The sequence below is a fragment of the Miniopterus natalensis genome, chromosome 13 (assembly GCF_054644295.1).
Source record: "Miniopterus natalensis isolate mMinNat1 chromosome 13, mMinNat1.hap1, whole genome shotgun sequence".
Classification (NCBI taxonomy): domain Eukaryota; kingdom Metazoa; phylum Chordata; class Mammalia; order Chiroptera; family Miniopteridae; genus Miniopterus; species Miniopterus natalensis.
This window is the reverse complement of record NC_142093.1, coordinates 50,637,433-50,657,829: the sequence shown is the minus strand read 5'-3', so window position 1 is coordinate 50,657,829 and position 20,397 is coordinate 50,637,433. Positions and strand designations below refer to the sequence as shown.

Here is a 20,397-nt window from a genome sequence, read left to right as displayed (position 1 = left end):
TCATCTTGCAAAACTGAAACTATCATTATTTTTGATTCCTGAGTGTGCTAATTAACTATTATTGAAACTATCAGAGTGAGTTTTTCTTTGGCAAAAACCCCCTCAGACATCATGTTTAGGTTTGAAGTTGGAAAGCACTTTCACTCTTAGGAAGACATTTTTCTTTTCCTAGCCCCTTATACACAAATTATTTCATTCACTTTTAAACTTCTTTCATTAAATTTTTATTCATCAGACATTTTGTGCCAAGTATAGTATTAAGCACTGGGGAGACCAGTCTGAGTACATCATTGAACTTGCTCTCCAGGATCTCATGGTCCAGTAGGTGAAACTGATTGGTAAATACATAGTGTTAGCACCATGTATAATGGAGGTGGGGACTGAGTGCAGTAGTGGCACAGATGGGAGTGTCCAGGAAGCATCATGGAATAGCCAGGTCTGGAGGGTGAATAAGAGTTTGGCCAAGCAGAGGCAGAAATATGTGAAAAGCATAATGAAATGGTAGATTCAGGGATGGTAAAAGTGTTAGTATGTGGAATGTGTACAATGTATTTTGGGCCATGAGGGAAAGGCTTAAATGAATTAGGGATCAGACCCTGAAGGATATAACAATCTTGTCAACGTTTTTTAAGCAGGAGAATAATCAGATGAATTTGGGGGTATACCTTGGGGGCTAGGAGAAAGTGGACTACTGAAAGAGAGATCAGTAGAAGACAAGTTAGGGAGCTTTCAATCTCATTAAATATTAAGCACCTAATATTTAACATGTATTCTGGGCTGGGGGAAAATAGTAAAGAAAATAATCCTTTACCTAATGGATCTTATAATTTCTTTGGAGAGACAATAAACATGAAAAACAAATGTGTTAGATGATAAAGTAAAAAGGGAGATGGGGCACCCTGTGGATGTGGGAAGGGTATCTCTGTTTTAAATTGGGTATTTAGGGAAGCACTTACTGAAAAAGTAACATTTGAGCAAAACCCTGAAACAAGGGAGCAATCCAGGCCTGAACATCTGGGGGAAGAGCATTCCAGATAAGGGGAACAAGAAGGTGGAAAAGCTTGGAGCCAGATATGAGCCGTGTGTCGTTTAGGGGATAATAAGGGAGCAGTGTCGCCAGAGAAAAGAATGAATAAGGGAGAGCCACAGAGATGAAGTTAGATGGGCAACAAGGCAGTTGTGAGGGCCTTGTAAGCCATTGTAAGGAACTTGGATTTCACTGAGTGGGATGGAAGTCACTGGAGGATTTGAACAGAGGAGGGGTTATGCTGTAGTAAGTGGTAACAAAGCTGTTGCAGAAACCTGAGTGACAGGTTATGGTGGTTAGGCCAGGGAGGTGAGAATGGTTGGATATTGGATATGATTTGAGGTAGAACCAGTAGGATTTGTTGCTGGATGGATTTTGAACGTGAAAGAGGAATGAGTCAAAGCTACTGTAAAAGTCAGAAATTGGGTCATGAGCTCCTGGTCAACAGCATTTGCAGTGAGAAAGCAGACAGAAGGCAAAATTTGTGAGATATTTCTTAGAGTTTATAAAACTGGAGGTAAAGATCTGGGAGTTTTCAGCAGACATGTTAGTTGAAATGATGAGATCACTCAGGTATGTAGAATAGACAAGAAGACAGAAGTTTTTCTAGAAGCAATGGAAGAAGAAAATTTCAAGGAAGGGATGATCACAGAGTAGGTAAAGGAAGTAAGTATACTAAATGAGGACATTTAAAAATTTGAATGAAAGTGCAGCAGGATTTGCAAACAGGTGGACTTCAGGCTTAAAGTCTGCCCACATTTTTGTTAGCCTGACAGGATGTTTCAAAATATTTGTGTTTGAGTGCTATCAGGCTTGACTTGTGTCCTCCAACCTCCACAGTACTGTCACTCATACTTTCTCTGCAAACTCGGCACCCAAGCAAAGTCTGCTTCACTCATTAAGTGACCCGCCTGATCATTTAGGAATTTGAGTTTTTGACCCCTTACACAGTGAAGTTACGTTTTCACCTGGACAGAATGGCAATCTGGCTACCAAAAAACCTCACAGAGGTGGTGACTTTGAATTCACCAGGTCAAGCCTCCACTCTAAGGCTGCAGCACATTCTTTTTTTTTAAATGGAGTTGGAAGATTTTTGTTTGTTTTTTAATTGATTTCAGAGAGAGGAAGGGAGAAGGAGAGAGAGAGAGAAACATCAGTGCTGAGAGAGTCATTGATCAGCTGCCTCCTACATGCTCACCACTGGGGATCGAGCATGCAACCCGGAAATGTACCCTGACAGAATCAAAGTGCCAAACTGTGAAACTGTGGACCTCCTAGTCCACGGTTCGACACTCCACCACTGAGCCATGTCAGCTGGGCTGCAGCATATTCTTTTGTTCGTAGGTGCCCGCTGGAGTTGTACAACACAGTGGCCCTGCTTTAGTTTTTCAGATTCAGAAACATGATTCTCAGAGCTGATCAGACTTTGGGATGTTAATTCATGCTCAAAAATAATAACAATGGCTAACATTTATTTGGTACTTTCTATATGATGGGTTCTAAGTATTTTACATGAATTATTTAATCTTCACAACCCTAAGAAGTATTTCCCATCTTTACAAATGAAGAAACAGATACTAAGAGATCGATAAATTTCCCAGGGTCACAGAGTGAATCAGTGGGAACTCAAATCTGACTCCAGAGCTCAAATTTTTATTGGAGGATAGACAACCCCATCACAGGAGAGTGTGTGTGTGTATCAGAATGCCAATTTCATCAGTAAAATGAGGATTAGATGCTTATATCAGGGAGTATATTGTCTTCATGTAGAATGGTATTTGGAAAACTTATTAAAAGTTGCCTAATAAACAAGAGCATGGGATTAGAACAAGGCAGTTGATTATAAATGACTATAATTTTAAATGGCATCAGGCTCAGATAAAGTGATATTTCCATCTCCATAATGTATCTGCCAAGTAGATTCTTGTACCCATCTGCCTTATAGGATATCCTCTCCTGAGCAGTGCTTCCATGGGCACTGACCACATTTGTCTCTCCATGTTTTCTTTTCCATCACTTTCATTACTAACCAACCCTCCTTTCTAATAAGTTTCTTTTACTTGGTCCTGCATGTCTGACATCCTAATCTTCGTTCTGGTTCATTTTGTTTTGGTTTTATGGTTGAACTTTCTGAGGGCATTCTTTTAAAAGCAAAACAAAACATTTTTATTGACTCTTAGAGAGGAAGGAAGAGGAGAGCATCAGTCAGCTGGCTCCTGCATACCCCCTGTTATGGGATCGAGCCCATAACCCAGACATGTGCCCTGACTGGATATCGTACCAGCAACCTTTTGTTGCACACTGGCCAGGGCCTGAGGGCATTCTTATTTTCAGTCTTTTTTGAGGTGTTTGGGTCCTGGAAGGTATACTTGACTGCCAATGCGATGTACTAACCAAGACAGTAGTCATTGGTTGACCTTGACAAAAGCAATTTCAACAGATTATTATTACTCTTGACAAAAAGCAACCTTTCTCTATTGTAAAATTATACACACACACACACATATTTGCTTTGCTTTGTTTATAATGTGAGTTCATAGCTTAACACTTTAAATGAACTGTTTTAATACTTAAACTTTTATAAATCATAGCCTATTCTTGAGTGGCAAATAAATTACCAAAGTAAATTCCAAGGAGTTTTAAAAAGGAGTCCTAAATTAATTATCATTAAAATAATACATATAACCATTATGAAAATCAATAACAATGTATCATATAAAAGTGGTAGAAAAATAAAGAACCTAGGTTTAGAACTCATGATACTCAGTATTTTACATATATTGCTGCTGGTAATTCACATACTTTAGTTCATTTGGTCCATATGATGGAATAAATATTAATATCTTCATTTTATAGTTTAGGAAACAGATTCAGAAGGTATATAACTGGTCCAGAGTGACTGAACAGCCGAGTGAGAATTACAGTCAGTCTGTTGCATTTGGTTTCAGTACTCTCCATTGCTTCCATTGCCTCATAATGATAGTAAATCTGGTATTAGATGCTGGTTTGGGTTTTGGACACTGAAAAGGGTTTTGTTTTTTGGGTTTTTTTGAGGTATTACTTGATCACAGGTAATTTCATCCTAGTCATTATAAATTTATATGACAGCGTTTTTATGACTCTAAAACATTAAAAATTGAAATTATAAAGAATATTAATTTTTCACCTTATAATTCAAGAGACTATGGAATAAATTTAACTTAGATCTGCAAATTTTTAGCTATAAAAATGTTTCAACTTGTTAAGGGAATTCATTGAAAATGCACAGCAATTAGAAGAACTGACTCCTCGTTTGCTTGTATTTTCCTTGCTTACTGGCAATTGACAATAAAATGTTAGATCACTGGGACTTGTGTGGGGTTGAGTTCTTTATAACTTCTACCCTTTAGCCTATAAAGGAAGTTGTGGGTTGATTTCTATACTCTTGGAAAACAGGAGTCTGTTTAAAAATTATAGTTTGGGTAAGCAAATGAAAATGAAAGTGAATAATTCATTTAAGTAAGAAATACCTATTCTTTTGTATAAATACAGGGTGTCCCAAAAACATATATAAACACTTTAACAGCTGATAGCTCAATTAATGTTCCTTTTCAGCCAGACTAAGCTTTGAGCAAAGGAAATTCATCCTTAAATGCTACTGGAAGTTTGAAAACGCAGTTGAAGTACAAACACTGCCTTTATAGTTATTCAAAATGTGTATGCATCTTTTTGGGACACAGGATGTTCCCCTCCCCAAATGTATACACATTTTAACAGCTGATGACTCAATTTTCACTCCTTTTCAGTTTTAACTGATTTGAAATAATGAGTGAAGCCAGACTAAGCTTTGAACAAAGAAAATTTATCCACTAGACTTTTTTATGGGGATACATAAAAGATAAAGTTTACAGTACAAAACCAGCAACAGTTGATGAATTGAGGGCTCACAAGTACCAAACAAAAGGATTCTTGAAGTTTTCGATTCCACTGCTTGGTGTTATTAGTAAGTAGTGCCTGGACCAGAATGGTCATCAGTTTGAAAACAGGCATTGACAAAAAAAATAACTCATTTTTGTAGATTCTTTTAAATTTTGAAAATGAACTGTATGTTAATAAACACTGACTAATAAACGCTAAATCATTCAAAGTGTGTATACATTTTTTGTGGACACCCTATATGTATATTGCATCAAATACACTTTTTTTTTTTTTTAATGTGAAATGTCCAGGTGTGAAAACTAGCATTTGACCAAATCTGGGGCTGCAGCTAGTATTATCATATATTAGACTTCTGGAATATGTGAATAAACCTTAAATATTCTTCAAATTGTTATAATTTATTATTAGAAATTTTAGTGGTCTAATTTAAAAAATAGGACATGACAGCACAGTAACAATGTTCAGCACTGCCTATTGCTAGGTTGCTCCTGTGATTGCTGTAGTGCACATGATAGGTACTAAATGGAGGGCCACTTTCAACTAAGCTTGGTGGAATATAAGATAGTTGGGGGAACTTTTTTTTCACTAACACTTTCTCTTTTATGTATTTATAAAATCTTGAGCAAAGATGATTGATTATGTTGCACATAACTAGAGTTTTTTCTCATGAAAATGAGAGGTAACAAAGTTAACATTCTGTTTTAAATTCATACACAAAAGATATGAATTTCCAAGTAGGATTTTTTCTGGAAAGATTTATGGAATTAAATAATTAAAAATTAAACATCATTTTTAGAAGTTATTTTGTTAAATGTTATGAATGTTGGTTTGCCAAATAATTAAAGAATCATGACAAAAATTTATATTATTTTGCTTTGTATATTTCATTTAAATTTTTATTCACTTATCAGCTTAAAAAGGATACAATATTTTTCCTGATGTCATCAGCTATCAGTATTATTACTCTATTTTTTATTTTTTATTTGAAAATTATTTATATTCTTCATAGAATAGCTCTTTTTAAAAAAATAAGTGTTGATTTTAGAGAGAGACGAACATCTATGTGAGAGACATACATTGATCTGTTGCCTCCCATGTGCACCCCGACCTGGGATCGAACCTGCAACCTGGGTATGTGACCTGAATGGGAATCTAACCAGCTATCTTTTGGTGCACCAGATGAAGCTCAATCAACTGAGCCACATGGGCCAGGGCCGTAAAATAGCTCATAATCATCATTAATTGCAACCTTTTTCTCTTACATCAGTGTACATTTATACTTTAACTGATAAGATGTCAGTTTATACAGCACATAAGGAAATTCTCTAAGTTGTACCTAAAACATCTTAACTTAGAAAATGAATATGCAGGTAGTAACAGTAAATTCAAATGACATGGCTTTCTTATATATACCTTTGTTACACTGATTGGATAATATTGGCCTAATGTGTAATCCTGGATTATGTCCCATTCAGGGACACCAGAAGTGACTTGAAGTCAGCCAGGGCACAATGGAGAAACATACTTGAGCTGGATACTTAAGCCAAAGCCTAATTTTGGAACATCTTTTAAAAAAAATTACTCCCATAACACTCCCCAAATCCTGAAGCCCCAGTACTTCATATTGTAGTTAATCTGGTATCAGTTAATTTGGGAAGTTGGGCACTTACAGACCGGTGTCCTTTTTGGATACTGGGTCAGAGGTTATTTCACTTGGCTGATTGTAGATTTGTCCAACAAGACTTTTTCAACTTTTGTTTGACATCGTGACACCTAGAAGATTGCATTCTGGCTTTCAAATTCTAAGGGTTTTTTATTTGCTGGGATTTGTTTCTGTTGCATTTCTAGCTTCTCCAGTCTATACTGAAGACCCTAAATCAAGAGGATGAACTGAAAGGGAATGAAAGTAAGTGAATTAGCTCAGTGAGATATCCCAGATAGTATATGAAATATAAAAAGAATAATTTTTAAAATGTAGCTTCAAAAAACAACAACAAACTATGGCAAGCGAATTCACAGTTTTGTTTGTCATGTAATAGTCTCTGCTTATGGCATAAAAAAATGTTTGAGGAATGGAATGCTTTTCCTTCATAATGCCAAGTGTACAAGTTTAAGGATATATTTTAAAATCCTTTTTTTTTCTTCTGGCATTGAATGGGGTTGGGGAATTAATAACATTTTATCAGAAACCAATTTTACTGTACATGTTTTCAAAGGAACTCTTTGTAAATAAAATATGTGGGTGCCTTCCTGTCTTACTAAATAGACAGTTACTGATTTATCATTTTCTAAGTTATTTTGAATCATGAATATCTGTTGTCACCATAGTTACTTTGAACACTACGTATTACATGCCATCTCATGTTTTGTTGCATTAAGGAGACTTTGGAAATATGGGAGCTTTCATACATGTCGTTGTTACATGTTGCTTAATAGGAAAAGCAGAAATGCCCTCAAACAGACTTCAACAGACTTCATACGTGGTGCTCTCCGGCTGGCTTCCTGCTTTTCCTGGTTTTGGATCATTTTTCATTATTTATTATCTGGAGGAAAATGTGAGAAATTTCCCTTTAGAATCCATGCCTGTTGGATTTATAACCTTCCTCAATTTCAACGACAGTACCTGTAGCCTAGCCCACCCATTTTATTCAAATACATCTATTTCAAGTAAATCACAAGAGGAAAGGAAACTTTAGTTGAGGGCTGTCTGCTAGGTACAGTCGCTAAGTGATTACCTAACTTTATCTCAGTCCTTAACTCTGCAATGATAAATTGGTTAATCCCATTTTGTAGATGAGGAAATAGTATTGGGTGTGATATAATTTGTTCAAGTTCATATAAGAACTTGTGAATTTGATCAAGTACAGGGTAGTGTAAGACTGGAAGCAGGACTTGAACCCAGATCTTCCCAGCTCTAGAGCTTCCCTCCTCCTCTGAATGTTTTAAGTATTCAGTTTTAACATGCTATGAATTTAAAGCATTAATTAGTCCTTTTAAGAAATTTATTGTCGTCGGTTAGTGTTCTTGGTTAACATTCCTACTTTAATTTCTAGTTGCAAGTCACTTCACTTTGCCAGAACCTGAGCCCTCATTAAATAAGAGAGTTTTTGTTTGTTTGTTTTTGTTGTTGTTTGGTTTGAGTCTTCTTTCACTTTAGGTGAAAATTGCTATTCTGGCAGCCTCAGTATTTCACTCTCTTATCTGAATGTTGGTACTTAACCCGTTTTTGTTTTAATTAAATGGCAAATCTTAGTAATAACAGCAATTTTCATTTCTTCCAGCATTCCTCTCTTCTTTCCCTCTACTGACTTTGATGTGGAGGCTTTCACCTAATAGGCTGTTACCTACCCTGAACCACTCTATCAATTTGTCTGAGATTCTGAAATGAAGTAGGGAGACCCACTTTCCATCTCTGCATGATTTAAGTCTTTTTACCTCTTTAAAAAATATGTATGTATAATAAAAATTTTGACTAAAGTTTTTTTGACTGATTTCCTTTGAGCACTTGAAAAATACTGTTAAATAAAAAAGAAAACCCTGTATCTCAAAACTCCAGGTTCTATATTATCAGTCTAACGGGTCTAGCCTGGTGGCTGCTATTTTCTGACAGTCATTAAAATAACTCCTGTGGAATTGAAGTAACTCACATTTGCTTTTGCACGTTAGAAATGCAACTTTCAGACTTGTATAGTTCTTTGTATCATCTCTAAAAATACAACCTAAATGGTGCATCGATAAAGTCTCCTTTTCCTAGTATTTATTATGAAAAACTGTAGACATGAAAATACGGAAATAATTTTACTGTAAACACCCCCATATTCTGCCTACCAATTGGTGAGGTTCTTAAATAATCTTTACGTAAGCTGCTGTGAAGTGTTTTGGCCATCTGCAAGTTCTTCTGAGAGCAAATGTGTACAGCTATTATAGCAACATGGTTAAGATGATGGGTCTGGGAATCAGTGCCTGCAGTTTGGATTCTAGCTTTGCCATCTGACAGTTAAGCTCTTTGTCTCCTTTCTTTGCCTCCTTCCTGGAGATAATATTTCATAGAGTTCACGTGATGATGAAATAAATGGATCCAACATGCCTGGCAATAATTTATCATCACACTAGATTTTATTTTTTTTCTGCAAATTTTGAATTGAGATGTTTTGCTATAGAATTATTATGAACACATCTGGAATCAAAGACAAATAGTGGAAGAAGTAGATAATTAAAAATGTAGACTAAAAATTGTTGAGCATTGTTTTTAAATTATTTGTTAAAGTCAAATTTAAATTATTTAAATTGTTTAAATTATTTGATGGGCCCAAGGTTTTTAAAGGTTCTGTTCCACTCAGTATTTGACCTTTGTGGGGAAAAGAGCAAAGTTAACTTATCCTTTTAAAGGAGCAGCTAAAATGGAATCGTTTACATTTTCTGTTGTTCGTATCTGTGTTAGAATGACGGCAGGACTACTGAGACCAACTGGTACGGTAGTGACTGGGGGATGGTTCTGCCTCTAAAGAGTATCCTGAAGTTTTATTTACATTCTCTCTTGTTTTTTATCTTTATTTTGTTAATTTCTGCCCTTATATTTATTATTTATTTTTTATTCTTGTTGTTGTTTTGGTTTTGCCCATTTTCAAGGTCTTTAGTTGAATGTATGTGTAGCTCATTTGTTCTCAATCTTTTTTATTTCCTGAATATGTGTGTAAATAAAAGCATAAATCTCCCTCTCAGGACTCCTTTTCTTTGTTCAGAGGTCTTTTATAACTTTACGGTGTACTCTGCACCAAATTTATACCGGGAAGTTCATCAGGAGGCTACATTGCTTGAATTTAGATGTTTAATTAATATGTTACTGATATATCCATTATGTACACCAGGTGATATGTGTATGTGTGTATATATATGTGTGTGTATACATATATGTGCGTATATGTACATATATGTACATATGTATATATTGAAAATTTTGAGGCTGGCATTTGGGATCCCATTTGGGATAATCCCCAAACGATTGGGACACTCCCAGAGAAGCATGGCCTCCTGAAAGCATGGGAAAGAAAGAATCTGTAATTGAGCAATTATGTGCTACATATAGGTGTTATTTGTATATGCAAGTTAGGATTTGATGGGACAGATATGAGTAAGCATGTTGATTCAGGAAATGAAGACTAGAAGAGCCACATACAGTTGTAAAAACAAAAAGGAATTACTTGATTTATTAAAAAAATTACCTTGGATTTAGTAAACAAAACAGCTTTCGTGATAGTGTTGAGCTAATTCAAACTCTAGAGAATGCAAGCACCCTTGGTTATTTTTGTTATGTTTCCTATTTTTGATTTTTTCATAGAGCTAGATTAGTGTCTGATAGATCAGTAGATGTCAGTTAAGGAAACTTTATTTTATTCTGGTGACAGAGCTAGAATTAGAATCCAGCTTTGCTCCCATTAAGTCTCCTCTTTCCATTACGCTGCACATGCTTTCCGTAGGTGCCCAAAGCTGATTTTTTAAAAACGCATTTGGAAGCATTTCATAGTGTCGATCATTGTTCTTTATTTCCTTGTTCTATCCTATTTTTTGTAACCAAGCATAAAATCACAAGTTTAACTTTGTTGTAGGAATACAGAAATGATAAGTAGGCTAAGGGAGAAGAAAGAAGAGAGAAAGTTTTCAGTGTTTTATGTCTTATAACAAGTACAAATGTCTGATATTTCACAGTAAAATAATTTTTGTAAAGTAGGAGCACTTAAATTCTATGCAGCATTTTCTGCTTGAGTACTTTATGTATTTAAATAGCTCCAGTCAAAATGCTGAATATGAATTAGTGGTTTTAAGGTATAAAAATGCTTTAAGGAGCCCAAATAGGGGGAGATGATGACCGCCCATAGGACTTTCTGTTGTTGTTTGTATTTTATTTTTTTTATGTTTTTAATTGATTTCAGAGAGAGGAAGGGAGAGCGATAGAGAGAAATGTCTATGAGAAACACCATGGTTTGGCTTCCTCCTGCATGCCCCCCACTAGGGATCGAGCTCGCAACCCAGAAATGTGGCTTGACCGGGAATCGAACCGTGATCTCCTGGTTCATGGGTCGACACTCAACCACTGAGCCACACCAGCTGGGCAGTTGTTACTTGTATTTTAAATTTTATGGCGTAAATATAGACAGTAAAGCACACAATTCTGTTTTTAAAATTTTTATTGATTTTAGAGAAACATCAATTTGTTCTTCCACCCATCTTTGTGCCCATTGGTTGCTTCTTGTATGTGCCCTGACTGGGGATCGGGGGTCGGGGATCGAACCCCCATCCTTGGCTTACTGGGATGGTGCTCTAACCAACTGAGCTGCCCAGCTAGGGCAAGCACACACTTCTTAAATGTACAACTTGATGAAATAGTGCACATGTATATGTGTATATGGTAATCATCACACAGGTGATACAGAGAAGGGCCCTTAGCACCTGGTGTTTGTCGGTTACAGCCTTCCAGGAGGTCATCACTACTCTGACTTACGTAAACATGGATTCATGGTGCATCTGAATGGCATCAAATGAGTCTCTTGTGTCTGGTTTCTGCTGGTAATTATTCACTCATATTGTGTATAGCAGTAGTTAATTTTTTTGCATTATAGTATCGTGTTTTATAAGTAAGGCACAATTTATGTAGCTGTTCACCTGTTCATGAATATTTAGGATGTTTATAATTTTTCATCATTATACCTAAAGTTGCTAAGAGCATCCTCATACACGTCTTTTGGTGAGTATAGGTGCTCATTTTTCTTGGGCCATAAGGTTTTATGATATTTTAAAAGTTCAGAACTTTTTTATTGAAACATCCAGAATGCTAAGCCTTCAAAAGAAATTTTTAAGTTCACCTGAATGGATATATACCTTTTTGATTCTACAAAAGAAATGGGGGGGAAATGACATTGATTTCACAGTAAGTTTGGGGTGAAATCATGGGCCTGTTCTATAATGGCAAGGGTTATGGCTGTTACACATTTGGTCATTCACTAAACAGCAGTGCACCGTGCTAGGAGGTAGAGATACAGCTGTGGGAGACACTCACATGCCCTGCTTCCACCAACCAGTGACAGCTCATTCAAACATCATTTGTAGACTGCAGTGGTACAGAAATGAGAGTAATTAGGGGGTATTTAGGATAGAGCATCTGCCTAGACCTGGGTAGTCATTGGAGGCATCTTGGAGGAACTGACATCTAAACTGGTTCCCAAAGGAGAACTGGCATTAGCCAGGCGAAGGAGTGAGGGGTGGGTGTGGAGAGGAGCAGGGCGGTGAGAGTCTAAGGCAGTGTCTCAGGCTCCGCGTGTGAGGAAACTTGAAAGTAGCCGGGTGCACAGGGACTTGATAAAGGGCCTTCAGGCAATGTCGAATTCTGACATCTTCCTCAGGCCATTGATAACACCTTTTTATCATGGAAAACTTCAACCGTAAAGTGAGACTAATGGACTTAAACCTCATGCTCACATCCCAGTTCCCACTACCCAGCAGTTCGCTTGTGGCTGACCTCGTGACCACCGCCTCCATCCCCAGCGAAGCTCTGAGACAGCACATCCTCACTGAAGAGCTTCAGCGGGAGAGGGACATGATCAGTTTTGTATTTTAGAAATCACACATTTCTAGTAATTTTAAAATATCTTTTAAACGCACACACCGTAGTTTGGGTGCTTCTCATCTGCTTCCAGTCACCCAAAGACATCTGTCTGCACTAGCATCTGTTTGTAGTAGTTTCTTTCAAACTGTATAGAAGCAGAATTAAATGTTAAAATTATTTTATCTATCTTCCCACGTATATCAGTTGGCTAATTTGCACTTAAAATACTATTAATGAACATTTTGGCTTCTATAATTATGAAAATCATAATCGATACACAGGTTCGTTTCTAGGACCCATCCTCCACAATAGCGAAGGTACTGGTATTTGGAAAGCAGAATTAGATTTATGGTTTTACTATGAATATTTTTTACAGATCAAGTTGGGGAATTTACTGTTCTGCGTTTGTGGCTAAGGTGTTGTTACTCGTCTCCCTGTTGAGATTTGCTTGTTGAAGTTTATTCTGATGGTGAGAATAATATAGATTGCTTTTATTTAAAACTACTTATAGCTGTGTAAGATCCCTAAGTTAAGAATCCCTTCCTGAAGTTAGAGTGTTTTCTTCCTAAGGTATTTTAGTTTCACGTTTTTAAAAGGTATTTTAGTGGATGGTAACTACTGCAATACTTTAGGATGGTACTGCATTTATTAATTTATTTTGTGAGAATTGGTGATCTTAATCTAAATCAGAGGTTGGCGGACTTTGGCTGCTGAGACTGGTTCTTACATTTTTGAAGGGTTATTTGGAAAAAGAAGAATTTGCAACAGAAACCATACAAGGCTTGCAAGTTTAAAATACTTACTACCTGGCCATTTACAGAAAAAGTTTGCCAACCCCAATCTAAGTGAATGTAACTTAAATCCTCGGCACCTGCTTTTTTCCCTTGGGGACTGTTCCTGTATGATTTGTTTTAGACTTGACCTTTGAAAACTAAAGTTGTCACTGTCCTCCACAGAGAAGATGGCGAGCTAGAAGATGGTGAAATAGATGACGCGGGATTTGAAGAAACACAAGAACAGGAAGCCAAAGAGGATGAGAAGCAGAAAAATGAGAAAGCCTACAGGAAATCACGGAAGAAACACAAGAAGGAGAGAGAGAAGAAGAAATCCAAAAGGAGGAAGCGCGAGAAGCACAAGGTCAGTTGGAGCCCCTTTCTCTTCTGGTAAATCTCCATGAGATACACTGAAAATGAGAAAGTGTAAGGCCTCGCCTGTTTTCTTACAAAACGTGGACTATATCTTTTTATTTATGTGATTAATACATTTTTTGAACATGAATATTATATAAGTTATCTTAAAGATTTAAAAAATAAGGTAGCTTTTAGTGAAAATTAAAATAAATCTTTTTAGTTGATGGGAGTTTGTAGGATGCTGAAGCTAAAGGAATGAAAGTCTCATTGTCTGCAGATACAGATTAACAGAACTGGCATTGCCCATCCTTTTATTGATTTATTTACACGTGCTTGCTGTGGAAGTCTCTGTGCTGTGTGCTGGGGGTGATAGTAATAAGTGAAGAGGTCTGTTCTTACAGAGATTATGTTGAAAAGGGAAGGGGGGAGGCTGTAAACCAGTGAAAAATAAATGCTATGAAGAAAACAGCAGCGTGCTGAGGAGACAGTGTGAGTTAGGGCGGAGAAGAAGGGAAACCTGTGCTGACAGAGAATCTGGCTGAGTGGTTGGGTAGTTTTTAAAACTCCCTTAATTTTCCCCATAAAAGCAAAGCAATTAGGATAGCAAAATCGAAAAGTCATTGCCAACATCTACAAAAAAATGAAGTAACAAGTTATCCCCACAAACGTTAAAAATACAAATGGATAAGACTGAACCACAAACAACTGTGTAATGAAGCAGAGGGAAGGTAAAAGGAACTTCCAGAAAACAGACGCCAGCAGGTGTTGCCCTCAAATGGTGGAGTCCCCAGTGAACATGGAAAGCCCGTGGGCCAAACTGGGAACAGCAACGGAAGCTGAGAGGGGCTTTTGTAATCTCATTTCACATGTGAGTGTCAGAAGACCACGGGAAATTGGATGGTGCTGGCATGGTCTGGGCCTGATGAACTCCTAATACTCATCAAGCCAGCCTCTTTCCCAGGTCAGAGTCCTGTGTATCAGAACATGACAACTGTAACAATGTCAGGAAAAGCAGGAGAGTACATGGTAAGCAGGATAAGCTTACTGATTGCCTTATCGACATTAGCTGAGAATAAAAGGATATGCTTCAAATTATTATTCTGGGGATGAAAGAGAGAACCCCTGGAAGAAGGGGTTACTGCCTAATTTCAGTATTGGTTCTGTTAGGAAACAAACAGTATGCAAAGAAGGGACAGGGACTCGGGTTAGTGGAAAACGACAGTGTGAGAGAAATAATTGAAACAAAAACACAAATCTTTCTAAATACCAAGAATATCTCCCTCAACAATGCAAAATCTAACTCTAAGCTATGCACAAGAGAAAGATTAAACAATGGGTTAAGCTATACCACGCAAAGGCAAAGAAAGAGAAGGTAGAAGTCATAATGTTGATACCTGAAAAAGTCACATTTAGGTCAAAAAGGCAGTGAAAGAAACAAAGAGGGACATCTTATAATAGTAAGGGTTGCAACTCACAGTGAAGATACTAATATTTTATGTGCTCTGAACATCAACTTTTATAAAGCAGGAACTATAGGAGCTGTGAGAAGAAATAGAAACAGTCTAATCACAGGAGATACACAGTATTCCTTTCTTAACCCCAAAAGATCAACTGGCTAGATTAAAAGATGGTAAGGATATTAAAGAGATATTGTAAATATATAGTAAGCTCAAAACCCTGAGAATACGTCTTCCTCTCAAGTGCACTTGGAATATTCATGAAAACAAACCATATCATAGGCCACAAAGAAAACTCCAATTAATTTGGTAGAGTAGAAATAGTACAAAGAGCACTATTAAACCACAATGCAGTAAAACTAGACACTGGTAACAAAGTCAAGAAACAAAAATGCCCTTCAGCTTTTTAATTTGAATATTTGCTATAAATTTCCTATAGAACACTGGGGAAACATTAAAACTGCAGAATTTCATGAAAGTAATGATGATAAAACCTTGACATATAAGTATTATTGGAGTATAGCTAACGCAATTACCAGAAAAACATTATAGAATTATAGTATTAAAAACAAGAAAACAGCAAAGCAAGACAAAATAAGTAAAAGGAAGGACATAATAAAGTTACAAGTAGAACTTAACAAATTGGAATGAAAAACAAGTCTTTTTTAAAAAAAAAAAATCAACAATATAAATGAATCATTGGCCAAACTAGATTTTTGAGGGTAAGAACTTTAAAAACCATCAAGTCCTGGCTCGTTTTTTGTTTTGTTTTGTTTTAATTTCTTAATCCTCACCAGAGGATATTTTTTCCATTGACTTTAGAGAGAGTGGAAGGGAGTTGAGGGGGGCAGGGGCAGAGAGAGAGGGAGAGAAATACCAGTGTGCGAGAGACACGTCGATTGGTTGCCTCCTTCATGGGCCTCGACTGGGGCCAGGGATCAAACTTGCAACGCAGGTACATGCCCTTGATCTGAAATGGAACCTGAGACCCTTTAGTGCTCGGGCTGAACCTCTAACAACTGAGCCACACTGGCCGGGGCCCTGGCTCCTTTTTAAAAGTCCTTCCTTTAATTTATCTTCCCTCATAGATGGGTACTTTCAACATTTTGCTTCAAAATCTGAACGAGATCACCCAATTCATTAGACACATTTTCTGCTTTTCATGTTTCTGAATGTAACATTGCTGCCAAATTTTCTGTCACTACATAACAAAGCTCTCCTTCTAATTTTAGTAAGATATCTCTCACTTTCCTTTAAGTTGCCTCAAAATCTAAAAATTTGCTAACAATTATTCAAGGCAATTCAGGCTCTTACTAATTAATGCTGCTTTAAGTCCTCCCAGTTTCCATCCACTACCTGGTTCCCAAACGACTGCTACCTTTTAGATGTTTGTTATGGCAGCTCAGCCTTCCTGGACATCACAGCCCGTGTTAGTAACTGCTGCTGCACAACCTATTACCTCAATTTAGAAACTTAAAGCAGCAAAAACTTATCTCCCTGTTGCTGTGGGTCAGGAATGTGCATGAGACTTAATTAGGTGGTTCTGGCTCAGCGTTTCTCCCAAGGCTGCAATCTCCAGGCTCGAGGGCAGCAGGATACTCTTTCAAGTTCACTCTCAAGATTCCTCACCATGTGCACCACCCTCTGCAAGCTGTCTCTGTGTCTTCATGGTGTTAGCTGGCTTTCTCCCAAGCAAGTGAACTGACAGAGAGAGCAACAGAGCCCCCATGATGACAGCTACAGTCTTTTTATAACCTGATCTCAGAGGTAATATGCTGTCACTTCTGACATTCTGTTTGCTAGAAATGAGTCCACACTTAAGGGGAGAGGAAAATCCCCATCTCTTGAGAGTAGGAGGAATAATAAATTTATGGACTTACCTTTAAAACTACCCACCCAAGAATAGATAGAAAAGCCCCAAACGGAAGAATATGTGGTGTGACCCTAACATACTACACCCCAGTAAAGCCATGTGATACTGGTGCATGGAAAACAGACCAGTGGAGCAGGAAACAAGCTTAGAAATAGACAGAATGCCTGTAGAAAATTAGTATATGATAGAGGGGCATCTCAAACTAGTATGCAAAGATGAACTGAAGTTTCAGGGACAAGAAGTACAAATTCCCTACTAGGAGAATGAGAAGGATCCATTTTCACCTAACCCACAAATTCTACCTATGGTTGAAAGTGTATACCACATTTTTTTGATTTTGCATGCGAAAGCAATTCTTGCACAGAAAGCAAATAACACAGCCTAATGAAGAGGATACATTCTAGCACCTATTTTGCTGTCAGAAAATTTGTTACTTTTGTTAGAAACATAATAGGACATTATACCAGTTTAGTGTGCTTCTTTCTTGCTTGCAACCCAGGCCTTTCTTACTGGCTGCCCATGGGAGGGGTCTTCTCCATGCTCCAGACTAGAAGGTTATCCAGCCTCAGATAGGAAGGCTTAGATCAGTATCTCTTCCTCCCAGGACACTGCAGCTAGTCCTCAGACCCCTTCGCCCCCAGGTTAACTTTATTAAACTTTCTTCCTATGAGATTTGTTAATTTGTCTATAAACTCTTTGACTATAATGCATAAAAATTTATTGGCTAGTATTATGATAAATACATTGATTAAAGGAGAAGAAAAAGATATACTTCTGTCTACAGAGAGCTTTGATTTTATTTGGTGAGATTAAGTGCATTGGTCATAGTCATACAACAATTATAAAATGGGCAAAGGAACAGAATAGACCCTTCTCCAAAGAGGTGGCCAATACACATATGAAAAGATGCTCAACATCACTAATCATCAGAGAGATGCAGATTAAAACCGCAATGAGATACCACCTCACACCTGCCAGAATGGCTACCATCAATAAGTCAACAAGTGTTGGCGAAGATGTGCAGTAAAGGGAACCCTAGTGCACTGCTGGTGGGAATGCAGACTGGTGCAGCCACTGTGGAAACAATATGGAGGTTCCTCAAAAAATTAAAAAATGAACTGTCCTTTGACCCAGCAATCCCACTTCTGGGGATATATCCCAAGAATCCCGAAACACCAATTCGAAAGAATATATGCACCCCTATGTTTATAGTGGCATTATTTTCAATTGCCAAGATCTGGAAAAAGCCTAAGTGCCCACCAGTAGATGAGTGGATTAAAAAGCTGTGGGACATTTACACCACGGAATACTACGCAGCCATAAAAAAGAAGGAAATCTTACCCTATGTGACAACATGGATGGGTCTGGAAAGTATTATGCTAAGTGAAGTAAGCCAGTCAGAGAAAGACAAATATTATATGATCTAACTTATATGTGGAATCTAATGAACAAAATAAACTGATAAACTAAATAGAAACAGAGGTATGGATACATGGAACAGACTGACAGAAGGGAGGAGGAGAGGGAGAACTGGATGAAAGGTGAAGGGATTAGCCAAAGAGATAGATGTTTCTATCTCTCTCTCCTTCTCTCTTCCCCTCTCTCTCAAAACCAATATATTTTAAAAAAATAAATGGACAGTATTTATTTCAAACCCTTACCAACAAAAATTAGGCAGTTAAGCTTGAAGCATTTCATAGCATAATTGTAAAAAGGTTTCTTCATATCACTTACCAAATCAATAAAAACAGAACTAGCAGCACCACAAAACTAAACCCCAGACATTTGAAGAACAAAGTAGAGGAAAATGGTTTTTCTTCCTTAAAAAGGATTTAAGAATGTAGTAGAGGAAAACAGATCCTCTACTGTAAAAGCATCAGAGCTCAGCTTAGTTCAGCAAATTTTAACTGAGTTGTTCTAGGCCTGGATACTGGGAGTGCAATAATGATAAAATACAGAGCCAGTTCCTCACTGACAAGAACTTTAGGAATTCTTTAAAGAATGCTCAACTGGGGAAGGTCCCTGTTTTGATTAGTTGGAGGAGATTTGGTGACTTTTTTAAAGAAATTGCACTCATACTTGAAGAAGCTTACTCTTGATATTTGTCAGTCATTAGCAGTTACTGGTGGTTTCTGTTTTGCTTTTGTTCCGTTTTGCGGGTTGGATTTATTTTATAGTTCAGAATGTTCTGGTGTCTTTTAGCGTTAGGGGGCTTATGCAGTAGAATAAGAACTCTAAAGCCATTTCAGGTAAAAATAAATTAATTCACACTCTACTCGCGTTCTAGGGCCCCTTTTGGTGACGAGAAACCAACCCTATTTCCTTTAAGATTAACTTGCCTCTAAGGCCTCTTTAGATCACAGGGGTTTAGTATTTCCAGTTTGCAGCCCTTGGGCCAAAGGGATGATGGGGAAAATGCTGCCATGAGGTCCTGGAGATGAGGGGAAATATAATTCCTCAGAAAATTTTAGAGAAGTTGGGGTGGCGGTGACCTCGGAGCAGGAAGTTTTCAATGAACACTTCAGAACCTGCTAGAATAATGTACTCTGTCCGTGAGCCCCTATGGCTGAAATAAGCTTATCTAGTTACTAGTTAAATGTTCTTCTGTTTGCAGAGTAACGTATTTGTCTTTTCCTTCTTTTAGCATAATTCTCCGTCTAGTGATGACAGTTCAGACTACAGCCTTGATTCAGATGTCGAACATACGGAAAGTTCCCACAGAAAAAGAACAGGTTTCTACAGGGATTATGACATTCCATTTCCTCAGGTATTGCCTTTTTTATTGTAATAAAATATATATAACATAAAATTTACCGTTTTCACCATCTTTAAGCACACAATTCAGGAGCATTAAGCACATTCACAGTGTTGTGCAGCTATCACCACTCTCCATCTCCAGAACTTTTTCGTGGTCCCAAACAGTTGTGTTCCCATGAAGCAATAAAACCTCTCCCCTGCCCCCCGGTAACCACTGTTCCGCTTTCTGTCTCTATGGGATTGCCCACTCTCGGTACCTCATATAGGTGGAATCATACAATATTTGTGTTTTCATATCAGGCTTTTGAAAAAACAATTTTTTCAAGGTTCACTCATAATGTAGCATAGCATGCGTCAGAATTTCCTTCCTTTCAAAAGCTGAGTAATATTCCATTGTAGGCACATACCACATTTTGTTCTGTCATTCCTCTGTTGATGGCCACTTGAGTTGTTTCCACTTTTTGTCTGTAAATAATGCTGCTATGGACATGGGTGTATTACTCATAGGAGTAGAGTTTCTGATCATATGGTAATTCTATGTTTAACTTTCTGAGGATCTACCATCCTGTTTCCCACAAAGGCTGCATCATTTTACATTCCCACCAGCAAAGCATGAGGTTTTCTGATTTCTGTAC

The 20,397-nt window shown here is 37.4% G+C and overlaps 1 protein-coding gene across 1 annotated transcript in view; it reads left to right on the top strand.

Moving 5' to 3' along the window:
* The window catches only part of ZC3H6 (zinc finger CCCH-type containing 6), a 48,036-nt gene that overhangs the window by 4,512 nt on the left and 23,127 nt on the right, over nucleotides 1-20,397 (top strand). The window contains exons 2-3 of the mRNA XM_087823687.1: nucleotides 13,502-13,682; nucleotides 19,650-19,772. Of these exons, the coding sequence (XP_087679813.1) occupies nucleotides 13,502-13,682; nucleotides 19,650-19,772 (304 nt within the window). The remainder of the gene's footprint in view (nucleotides 1-13,501; nucleotides 13,683-19,649; nucleotides 19,773-20,397) is intronic.